The 13,355-nt window shown below is 34.1% G+C and overlaps 1 protein-coding gene across 3 annotated transcripts in view; it reads right to left on the reverse strand.

Moving 5' to 3' along the window:
- The window catches only part of LOC149575274 (uncharacterized), a 277,364-nt gene that overhangs the window by 39,960 nt on the left and 224,049 nt on the right, over window positions 1-13,355 (reverse strand). For all 3 annotated transcript variants that reach the window (XM_089815065.1, XM_089815067.1, XM_089815066.1), the window contains one exon: window positions 11,125-11,235. In XM_089815065.1, the coding sequence (XP_089671191.1) occupies window positions 11,125-11,235 (111 nt within the window). The remainder of the gene's footprint in view (window positions 1-11,124; window positions 11,236-13,355) is intronic.

Raw genomic sequence — 13,355 nt, forward strand, 5'->3', positions numbered from 1 at the left:
CATACCTAACTATAGCCTTGATGAAGGGTGGGGGGCAAGGGCCCTTTAGAAAAGTAGGGTAGGTGGAGAGAGCTAATAAGCCGATATAATAGTAGGGACAGGGGCCCTCCTCCCCCCACGCCTACCCTAGTTGGGATAAGGGAAGGGCCCTACAATATATTTGAAGCGGGGGGGGGGGGGTGTAAGGGGTTCAAAAAGGAGCGAGATCTATCATTGGTCATTAGTCAAATTGAGGTTAGCTCCTCAGCCCTCCTTTCTATATAGCACAAGCTACTCTGCATGCAGATTTGTGCCTATCCTTAACAGGATCATGTGAAGCATATAGTTCATACAGGTGTTGCATGGCTGTCATCAACTTGTGTTTTGAGATGAGGAAACTAACTAGCTCTTCTTCCTACACAGTCTAACCTTAACCCATATATATATTCAAGATTTACCTAACACTTGGCTCACAATTCTATTATAATATTTACCTTTGTGTTTTATGGTGTTTCTTTTTTTTCATATTAAGTATAAGTAGAAACAATATTAGATTAAAGAATCTATAGCTATTGTGCAAGCCCAATTCTGAAAATTGATTAATCAAGCGTGCAATTCTGAATATATCAATAATAATTGAAGCATATAAACTGAAATCACAATGAGCAATCGACCCGAAGAACCTTAATAGATCCACTTTGCAGCAAGATGGTATTACAATGGTTATTTATGGAACCTGTTTGTCTACACAACCTCCAAAATCACAGAAGATAGGTTACAGCTCCACCTTAAATTCTGATCACAGGTATTTAACAACAAAAATCATCAAAACGATTCCAGCTTGCAATCACATAAAGATTTTATTACCAACAAAACCACAAACGTCCAACCTTGAGAAATCCAAATCAAAAATTACCAGAAATCAGAGATAAAAATTACCAAACTCTCTAGGATAGATCTTCCCTCTAAGCCACAGTCAATACAGTAAGAGAAGACATTGAATTATTGCAACAAACAATCGCTCCTCAACCATAGGGAATACAGTACGAGAAGCCACCATGAAAATCTCAGAATTTACAAAAAACCAATCTCCACTATACTTTAGCATTTGAGTAAAAACCTTAGATCAAATCCTTATACCTTAGCAAGGGATTTGAAAATTAGAACTTCAGAAAAACCACGGGCTTGGTCGAATCCCTCTGTTTGCTGATTGGTTGATGGAACCAAATAAATATTCAAACGTGCTTTTCTCAACAAATGCATTTGTATTTATAACCTCTAGATTCCCTTTTTGTTGCCAAAATGTAAGTTCACTCAAGAAGCTTCACTACACAACATTAATTAGAAGCTTTCATTATATTCTCTCACTTGACTTGGCTTAACTAATTAATAAATGGCTTTTTCCATTGATAACTCAACCTTCAACTTAAGTGAAATTATAAAGTTAAATTATAACTTTATAATAAGCCATTTAATTATTTAGTAGTAATTTGGCCACTAAAAATATAATAACTCCCATAATACTCATCATTTAAATATGCCATCTGAAATAGGAACCATACCTACTATTTATCCATGTGACAATGCACTTTCCAAAAATAGAAATGGTCTATCTCAATCAACACCAACTGACCACAAATAGTAAGTATACAAAACTAGCTTACTGAATTGTAGAGAAGATAAGAACCTCCCAAGTCAAGTCACTACCTCAGAAGACCCTCTATCCACAATAATTTGCTTGCAAGGATCACAATAATAGGCTAATCTCTCAAACTCTGATGCGGACAAAAATGGGGACATTACAATTCTCCCTCCTCGAGATTGCTTGTCCTCAAGCAATCCGACATCACACTGAAACCTCCACCAGGATCCCATAAGAAGCAAGTGATGTCCATGTCCTCACTGAACCAACTGCATGCTAGTGCCATCATCAAAACCAATAACATGACCTGCAACATATTACCGAACACTAGTGTTGATGATGCAAAAGTCGGAACAACACTAGCAAAGAATTCGATAGGAGATCTCAGCACACTCTCCTTCATTGTATCTACCCAATCATCCTATAGACAATCCTATTTAGACACAAACCAACTCTGCACCCGATGCAAATCCTGAACATGTGAGTCAAATACCAAACTGTAAATACTCATCACTATATAAACTCTACCACCACTATGATCATCTCTATCGTCGTCCTCATGTTATGATGACTCATCCTTAATCACATCAGTGTAAACCCACATAGCACAATTAGTTTCTCCCTTCAGTCTCAACGCACAAGTATGGCCTTTAGAGAAAGGCCCCTTCCACCAATAGCAAAGTCATCGCCTCTTCAAATCCTCTCTAGAAGTGTCATCAGATCTCCCCACTGACTTTCCCTTTTCCTCAACAACTAGTGGGCACTCCTCATCATCAGGCAAAAGAGAAAAAGATTTCGAAGCAACCTTGATTCAAGAAGACGACTCCAAGTCTCGTGCCTTCCTCATCGCTACCTATAGAGAAGATGGGTCCAATGACTTCACCCATCCACGAAGTGTCTCAATCAATCCCTCTGTGAATAACATCATTCACCTGCACTGCGAAATATCATAAATTGTGACTAAAAGCCTTTGGAACTCACTGATGTAACTCTCCAATCCACCAAATTGCTCTAGTTGAGCCAACTCACGGAAGTACACCTCCAGATCCTTCCTATCAAATCTCTCAATTAGGTGATCCACAAATTCTTGATAGGAAGTAATTTGATCATGTTGCAAAGAAACTAACCCATGGTACCACTAATCATGGGCAGTTCCATCCAGATGCAACACTCCAAATCTAATAGCATTCACCTCTGACATAGGATACAAAGTCAAATATGTGTCAAGCTTATGAAACCAAGCTCAAGCTGTAACTCTCTTAATACCATCAAAGTGCTCCATCGTCATCTTACTGTGAACTTGTTGTAACTTAGTCTGTCAAGGTCGCTATCTCTCACGTGCCAACCTCACTCTGGAATGTTCCAATTTTTTAGTCACGAACGTATCAAAATTCATATGATCTTTAATAGCCTGTGGTAAAGCATCCCACTCCGCAAAGTGTGCCAAAGAAAGGAGTGGCCTCAGACTCAATACTAACCACATCCACCTCAGGTCCTAGAAACATGGGCCTCTGCGGCCTATTATGAGTACCAGTATGTATGTCAACTCTATCAGCTAATCTGCCACGATCCTCAACTCGAACCCGATCTGCATCTCTGTACCTATCACCATCTTGGGTTCTATCCTCGACTCAAGATCTATGAGAACCAACAGAAACATCTCGAGCTCTCTCCCTACTCCATCCTCGAGGAAGTGTTATCTACTGCAGAGTGTTAGAAAACTGCTGCAGTACACCTGTTATTTGTTGTTGTCAAGTTTTCAGGTTCCTAAATGTTTGCATAGCCTCTCTGTTAACAACAACATCTCTAACTCCTGCCCCACCTGAACCAACCGAACTACCAACAACACTAAACTATATCTCAGGTTCACCTTCCCTAGGTGAAGTTGTACGTCCTCTTCGAGTATAATGCATACCTAGCACAAATCTCATATCATCAGTCATGATACTAAATAGAAAATAATAGAGCAAATACTAACTGCAATTCTAACCAAGCACTGACCAATATGAACTGATTCGGAGCTCAATTCCTGCAGGCTGGCAGGAAACCTGGCTCTAATAACATTGTAATAACCCTGCTCGGTTATAGCTTCAAATAACATCAATTTTCTTCACTATTCACTAGTTTGACAATTCGTCAAACACTTGGCTCACAATTGTGTTATAATATTTACCTTTGTGTTTTATGGTGTTTCTTTTTTTTGCATATAAAATTTAAGTGGAAACAATATTAGATTAAAGAATCTATAGCTACTGTGCAAGCCCAATTCTTAAAATTGATTAATCAAGCGTGCAATTCTGAATATATCATTAATAATTGCTGCATATAAACTGAAATCACAATAAGCAATCAGCCTGAAGATGCTTAACAGATCCAATTTGCATCAAGATAGAATTACAATGGTTATTGATAGAACCTATTTGTTTGCACAACTTCCAAAATCACAGTAGATAGGTTACAACTCCACCTTAAATTCTGATCACAGGTCTTTAACAGAAAAATCTTCAGAACAATTCCAGCTTGCAATCACATAAAGATTTTTTTACCAGCAAAACCACAAATGTCCAACCTTGAGAAATCCAAATCAGGAAATTACCAGAAATCAAAGATATAAATTACCAAATTCTCCAGGATAGATCTGCCCTCTCAGCCATAGTCAATACAATAAGAGAAGACACTGAATTATTGCAACCAACAATTGCTCCTCAGCCACAGGAAATACAACACGAGTAGCCACCATGAAAATCTTAGAATTTACAAGAAACCAAAGTCCACCATACTTCAGCAATTGAGTAAAAACCTTAGATCAAACCCTTATACCTTGGCAAGGGATTTGAAAATCAGAACCTCAAAAAAATCATAAAGGCAACAAATGCAAATAAATATTCAACGTGCTTTTCCCAACAAATGGGCTTGTATTTATAACCTCCAAATTCCCTTTTGGTTGCCAAAATTTAACTTCACTCAAGAAGCTTCACCACACAACATTAATTAGAACCTTTCATTATATTCTCTCACTTGACTTGGCTTAACTAATTAATAAATTGCTCTTTCCATTGATAACTCAACCTTCAACTTAAGTGAAATTATAACTTTATAATAAGTCATTTAATTATTTAATAATAATTTGGCCACTAAAAATATAACTCCCAAAATACTCATCATTTGAATATGCCATCTGAAATAGAGTCATTCCTATTATTTCTCCAAATGACAATGCACTTTCCAAAAATATAAAGTGTCCATCTCGATCAACACCAACCACATATAGTAAGTACACAAAACTAAGCCCAAACAAAGTCCAATCTGAGCCGAATGAAGACCAACTTATAGCCTACTGAATTGTGGAGAAGATAAGACCCTCCCAAGTCAAGCCATTGCCTCAGAAGACCCTCTATCCACATTAATTAGCCTACGAGGATCGCAATAATAGGCTAATCTCTCAAACTCTGATGCCAACAAAAATGGGCACATTACAAAGATAATGCAAAGGAAAATTTACTTCATGTTGGAATGGAAAGAGACGAGACAAGCAAAAACATTGCTTGAACTTTGGGGCGAGACCGAACTTTTTCTCAACCCAACTCTTTCCTAGCGGTACCCATAGTAAGCCGGGTTCTAAATAGGATTTTAAGACTTTGATGATTTTTTAAGATGTTATTTTATGTAATCAAAAATAATTGTGATAATTATATTTTCTCTTTAGAACTAAGAATTATTTTGATTTTGAAAAAGAAATTGATCAATGATATTACTAGTCTTTATTTTATTATATTTTATATTTTAACAAACTTTAATTTCATGCATGTTTACTTTAATCAATAATATTATATGCATTAAAGTTAAAGTAAGTTAAATATAAAATATTTTAAAGTGATATATGATATTATTTAACTTCATGCATTTTTACTTAAATAACATGAAATGTTGTGTATATAAAACTTTCTTGCGTATATATAAAAATTGAAATCATTGTGTGTGAGAGAATGAGACATGCAAGTTATATAGTAACTAAAATTATCCATGTAACATATGCAAGAATACACTAACACACACACACATATATATAGCCGTTTCTTTTATGCAACTTTTAAAAAATTTGTTTCTCACCACGTTGTCGTTGTCATTACCTTTCTCATTTCTCATTTCTCGTTTTTGGTAACTATGTCTCAAACTCAGCTAGCTACTCATCTATAAATAAAGGATCATCCACATCCCCATTTACATCCTCACCATCAGGAGGAGCAATCCAATTTGTTGAATATGGGTTAATGTCATCCAAGTCAAGTGCTTCATATGAAGCTTGCCCTTCCACCTCCTTCTCGTGCAAGAGAAGGTTGTACTTCACATAAACCAAGTCATTCAAGCGCTTTTGAGTCAACCTATTACGTTTCATTGTGTGTTTGTTCTCAAAAGTACTCAAGTTTCTCTCGCAACCACAAGCACTACAAGCCTGCAATAAACTTTGGATGGAAAGCTTTTGAAGATTAGGCATTGTGGCACCATAATCTTCCCACCACAAATCTGCAAGGATTAAAAAAAAATCTATTTATGATGTGGTAAAACTTCCATAAACTTCATGAGTGAAATAAATGGTATGATAATACTAAACACGTGTTCTTTTTTACCCAGTTGCAAGGTGTATCTCCTACATTTGCAATCAAGAAAGGAAAACAATGGCTCCTCTTCCCTCTTGTAGCTCTGCAACTCATCAAGTATTAGGTCTCGGTGGTCCAACTCAACAACCAATCTTTGAATACATGTATCCGAGCCAATTTGAACCTCTGAATTTTCACTAAAAGTATTGGAGAAATAGAACTTAGGTTCAAGTAGTAGGCAACTGCATGAATATGTTGTTGGAGTTATTGGATCAACCTACGATCAATTATGTTCCATATGGGTCTAATTTGGTCTCATCTTACCTATACAAGTGTTGAATGGCCTCTTTGGCCCTATCCATACAGTAAATACAACAATGTAATAGTTCTTAAAAATGAAAATAAAACAATATTACTGTATATTTAAAATACAGTAAATTTAAATTACTTTCCCCTTTAAAAATTTAAATACTTCATATTTATTGTATTATAAATTTAAGCAAATACTTTAAATTCACTATATTTCAAACTTAATCAACTTTAAATTTAATGAAATTTAAATATTTAAAACTTAGTATAAATATTTTAAATTTTAAATTTTTAGTATCACTGTATTGTACAATTTAATCTTTTAGCAAAACAAAAATTTAAAAATTAAAATAAATTAAATTTTTAACAAATGATTTAATCAAATTAGGATGTATTCAAATTTACAAAAAAAAGAATATGCTTGGAACTGGAAGTCTAGGAAAAACTCAAAAATCTGAATGTCATACTACAAAGAACTGAGTGAAACAGATCCGAATGAGAGCCGAGTGCAGATGCCAGAAACAAGTCAAAATGAAATAATAATGAGAGCCAGAAACAAATTTTGTTGCTGCAGAATGCAGATGCCAATATGAGAGTTGTCATCAACTCTCGTAGAGGGAAATAGGTTAAAAAAAAACCAAAACTTTGTAGTTCATCCAACATATTAAATAATAAAAACTGGTAAAGCTAAAGTCCACATTTGTTTGACTGGTCAACGAGACTCATGATGTTTTTCCCATTTTCGCGCGATGTTTACCGTGAAAATCGTGGTGTGTTTTTGCAAGATACCATCATTTTTTTGTCGCATTTAATCCAGACAGGCGGGAGAGATCGTGATATCTCATTTTTTTAAAACTATGATTTAAACATTACAAAACCTTAACATACACCATTTGAATGCCATGTACGAAATAATAACCAATTCAGTACTGAATTATACAATATGTATTAAAATTGGACTCTACTTTATTTCATTCATAAAACAGTTTCAATTGTCAATATGCATATCAATATGTGAACAAAAATATAAGTTTAACAGTGAACAATATCATAGAAATCTGAAAATCTAAATATGCCCAAAGGCTAGAGGGCTACCATAAAGATTCATCATCGTGTTCAACTTTATAGTATCATAAATATATCTCAGTTCCGTTTTTTATGTATTAGCTGTCAATTTTAAAATTTGTTTTAACCATGCATGTTTTATATTTGTTAATATCAGCTAAGCAGATTACCAATCATAAATTTCCAACAAAGCCTGTTAAGAAATTCAATCATGTCAATAAAATAAGGTTTCAACATTTATTTATTTTGTGCTTTAATGTTGGGAACGGTTGTCTGTCCTCGGTACAATTGGATGATGTCTATGACGTTCTCGGCCGTATTGATGACGGTTAGCGATCCCCCAATTTTTTCCTATGATGTCCCCCCATTTCCAAGACATCCCTGGCCATACTGATGACAGTTAGTCGTCCCCCATTTGTTCCTATGATATCGCCCCATTTCCAAGACGTCTCTTGTAATTTTAGGAATTTCAAGGACATGCGGGAGACCTCCCATACCCATCCTCTTGTCCCACAAACATCCCCATTTCTGAATTGGTGCTTTTGGGCTAGAACACGTCCTCGGGTTATGTAGGCACAAAGGGATTTCTTCGAAGTCTCTAAATGTGTTGTACGAAGTCAAAAATGTTAATACTTTGTGCAATCAATTTTAAAAAGTGATAGAGGAAATTGGGGCTGAGAGCACTATCCAACTTATCACAGAAAATGCAGCAACATATGTAGCTACAATGCAACTTATCATGGAGAGGCATCCTAATATTTATTGGGCTTTGTGTGTTGCACATTGTCTAGATATGTTGTTAACTGAATTAAGAAGATTTGATGGGTCAATAATATAGCCAAGATGCCAAACAAGTTAGCAATTTATCTATAACCATAATTGGTTCCTTTCTTTTGATGAGAATGCACACAATGGCAAAAAGTTTGTAAGACAAAGTGACAAGATACATAGGCCACTTAATAGTATAGACAAGATGCCAAACAAGTTAGCAATTTATCTATAACCATAATTCATTTCTTTCTTTGGTGAGAATGCACACAAATTGCGAGGAGCTTGGAAAACAAAGTGACAAGATACACATGCCACTTCCTAAATTTGCAAAGCCTTGTTCCTGCAATTCCTCATTTCAAGCAAATGTCTCTATCAAATGCTCAATTGTAGACTCCATTTTCCAAAAAACTTGGGGGGGAGAAGACGACAGGAGCAAGTTTTGATGACTTATTCATAAAAATGGAAGAGTTAATAGGAAAAGAAAAGGAGAAGAAGGAATGGGAAAGAACAATAGTATCAATGATCTCTACCAGACATACCCTCGAGCTTATATATAATGAGAACAATATGGAAGGCTTGAATAGAAGCCGCAACTCTTGATAGCAATTACAAGAAGATTATTGGCTTCTTGGTTCATCGATTCAAAAGAAGGAAAATGTCAAGTATACTCCTCGTCTCTTATAGAGACTTATAATTATTAGAAAAAGAATTTGAAGGACTCCTTATAAAAGAATAATTTATAATTTTATACTTTTATATATATATATACATGTTATTTTTGAATGGTGTCATCATATTATTATTGTGTCCAAGGTTATACCTATTAGGATATGCATATTTATATACGTGCATAATTGGGAGATTGTTTTATCTTCATATACTCTCAATGTATATACATATATATATGTATACATATGTTAATAGAGATGAGCTTGAATAATTTAATACTATGGTGGCACCATACTCTTATACTTATGGTATATATATATATATATATATATATATATATATATATATATATATATATAAATAATGAAATGATGACAATACCAACATAAACTATTCAAAGGTATGTATTTTGATTATCTTTAAATATTTAAATGTTTTATATGTTATCCAAGTAGCTCATGGTATTGTCCAACATACACTCTTGCTTGCCCAATCATTTACCCTTAGCCATGTTGATTCAAGATTCATACCTATTTGCCTAGTGATAGTGGTGCCCCTATGCCCAATTCTTTTTTGACAATGCTTCCACCCCTTTGACGTGCTCCCTACAAGGAAACTCTCCACAGTTAAATCATATTACCATAACAAGTTATTAATCATAAACGATCATAACGGCTAACCGCCTTTTCAATTCCCATGAATTTAAGATAAATAATCAACTTTCCAAAACAGCTTTAAAATATCATCATAACGGTTAACTAGCATTTCATCTTCATATGAAATTATAACGATTAACCATCTTACCATGTCACATGATTATAGCAAATTTTAACTGTCAACTGACTTCACGTGAAACCTCAACGGCTATATGAACATTTTAAATTGGGTCAAAAATTGCGATGTAACAAAAGGCCAATAAATAAATAAAAACAAGTGTTTTAATAAAAAAATGAGTTCACTTTATGCCTTACCACGCGGCCGATTTATGTAGCCGATTCAAGCGATTTTTTCCATAAATTGACAATTCAGGCGATTCATGGCAAAAAAGTCGCCAAAAATGATTCACGGCCCCAAAAAAATCGATATGCCTAAATCAAATCGCCAAACCAGTGATTCTAGCAATTTTTAGGCGATTCTCGGAACTATGGTGTATATCCATTCCAATTTGCATCTTTTGTCATGTAAGAATCCTAAGTACAAAAAGGGAGCAGCACCTGAGTCTACTAATGTGGATGCAACCATTCAAGATTTTCCTATAGCCACTATGGATGATGTGGATGATGACATACCACAAGGTGCATCTAGTGCAAGTGAAATTGCTTTGGGTTCAAATGATCATAATGATCTTGAACTCGCAGCCACTTAAAATCTAATGGAAAATTGTTATTTTAATATTCCTTTTGACGATTGATGAACATTGAATCATGATTCATCAACTACATTTTGTAATTTAGTAATTGTAGTTGAAACAGGAATTATTTCATGTAGTGATTCATCAACTACATTTTTGTAATTTAGTTGATGATTCATCATGCTATGAAATGATATAGCTTTACAATTTTGTATATTTCTCTTATTTTTCATACATATATGCACGAACCCAGTCGCATCCAAACCCTTGGGAAAAGTTCACGCATCCACGTACGGATTTGCATACCCGCATCCATGCCCACACCCAAACCAGTAAGTTTGCTAAATACATCGTGTTTATCAAGAAAATCTCTGCTTCCAAGCTCAGAGTGACAAGAAAAAAACAAACTAGATTTAGAGAATCAGCATTCCGATAATAAAGTATATTCATGTTTTACAGGAACCGTGACCATATGCAATATCTCCACAAATACAATAAGATAAAAAAACTACGTTAAATTGAAATGAAATACTGGGACAACCTTATTATCAGCTAATTCAAGTTAAAAGAACAAGAAAACTGTCAATATCTAATTTCCCTTTAAATACTCAAAATCCTAAAAGATAGAAAAATTTGATAAGTTATAAAAATTAATTATACAAGGTAATCTTTTGTCAGTATGAAAAGCATATAGCTAAACAAAATCAACCAATTTTTATTCATTTAATATAAAATCTTACCTTTTGCTTTGGATGAATAGCCATGTTCTCAGAATGTTTTAAACTATCAACTGTCTCTATTGAACCTGTAACTGAATCTTCAATCTTGGAGTGAAAATCTATATGCCCCGTCTATCATAGGAAAGAGCAAATACCAATCAAATTAGTAGAAACTAACACAACAGTCTTCCATTACTGTTCTTCAGACAAGAAAGAAGTGCAATTATCAATAACATTACAGAGAAAAATAGTTTATTGAAAACCTAAAACAAAAAAATAATTATTTTGGGAACCAGAAAAGCCAAGAAAATATCTTATTCAGTTTATATCATGGGTATCACCCATGTAAGAGTACTCTACATTCCAAAGTTTCTTGGTCTGGTAATGAAATTAAAACCATGTGTCCCAGGAATTCCATGAGAAATTTTAAAATTCAGGAAGAACCAATCTACTGAAATTTTTTCTGAAAAACTATGAAATATCTAAATGGCACTCAAGAAAAGGTCAATTGATCTGTAAAAAGACATTGAGAATCTCTTTTCTTCACTTATATGCTTAATTCAAAATAATAACCTTGACTTAGCCATGCTTCATATGATATGCCATTTTGTAATCATGGACCATTAAATCTCTACCCTTGCTTTTATGGAATGGTCAAACAAGGACCATGAGAAATTCAACAGACAAATTTTACTAGAAGATTCATTAAGCAGCTCACCGATATCACACATATAATTCAAGGCAGACTCCCTCTATAGCAATTAATCCACTTTTCTGATTCCCAGATTAATTGATAAAAATTAAATGAGGGGTGATTTGGCAAATGTATCTCTCTGATTGCACTATTTATTAAAACACATTCACAAGTTCATGTAGTCTAAGAGAGAATCATTTGACATTTATATCTCTTCTTCAACTTCAACTCAACAGGAATTATTTCATGTAGTGAAACTGACTTCACCAATGATACTATGCAGCTTATCAAGATTTATCAAGGATATTTTCTGATATCATAATGATTTGATCATCTTACAGTGTTGTCACTGAAGGTTCTTGTCAGACTCATTTCCTAAGGTTGGAAAGGATAAGATCTGATGAAGACCATAACAAAAAACCAAACAATTCCTTTATACAATGTCTTTCCTTTTTCCTTTCTAAGTTTAACATAAAGGCAAAAAAATATATGAAAACTGAATATAAAGTAGGTAAAAATATATTAGAACAACCAATCATGTCACAGCGTTGTCACCAATAATTTTTGTCAGATTCATTTCCTTATATGAGTTTGTCTATGATTGAAAAGGATGAGATCTCATCAGGACCATACCACAAGACTAAATCATTCCTTTGGACACAATGACTTCCCTTTGAAGTTTTTTCTTAACATAAAGGAAAAGAATATTTAAATATATCAAAACAACTTACTATGAAGTAGGCAAAAATATATTATACAAATGATCATGTTAGTGTGGTCACCAAAGGTTCTTACCATATTCATTTCCTTGAATGAGTCTGATTATGGTTGAAAAAGATGAGATCAGGCCAGGATCACAACACAAAACCAAACCATTATTAAAACAACTGAATACGAAGTAGGCCTAACAACTTCTAAAGGCTTAAGGAAACTCAATTTCAAAGAATTAAAAAACAAATCAGAGGGGTTGAACCTAGGCAATCAACAAAGTAGGAATCTAACAAACCACATAGATATAGCATAAGCACTTGTTGGAGTAACAGGATTGCTGCAAGTGTAATTGCATTGCCATGTTTTTGGTATATGTTTTTCAAATGCAGCTATCGATATATTTATATGGAGAATGAGTTATGAATAGACATGTCCCTTCAGAGACATGTCTATTCATAATATTAATTATTATAATCACATATTTACAAATTATATATTATCTCCTTCTCTAATATACGAATAGTAATATATATATATATACACACACACACACACACACATATCTTCACTAGAGTTTATCAGACCAAAGCTACAAAATATTAACACTCCCTCTTAGCTAGGGAGGATAAACACATAACCATATAATACCTCAATGTAATATAAGAAAATTGAATCTCAACTCATTTGACATTCTAGTTTCTTGAATGTCGACTCATTTGATATTTGTATGTCAACTCTGAAATAACCCCAACAGGTTATAACTTCTTCCAACACCAGAAATCTTTATACTTCAGTTGTTTGACGTTTCGTCAAACAGTTTGCAAACAAGCTCTGATACCACTGAAAT

Source organism: Cupressus sempervirens, chromosome 2 (genome assembly GCF_028749045.1).
Source record: "Cupressus sempervirens isolate cs-2001-9-10 chromosome 2, ASM2874904v1, whole genome shotgun sequence".
NCBI classification, from domain to species: domain Eukaryota; kingdom Viridiplantae; phylum Streptophyta; class Pinopsida; order Cupressales; family Cupressaceae; genus Cupressus; species Cupressus sempervirens.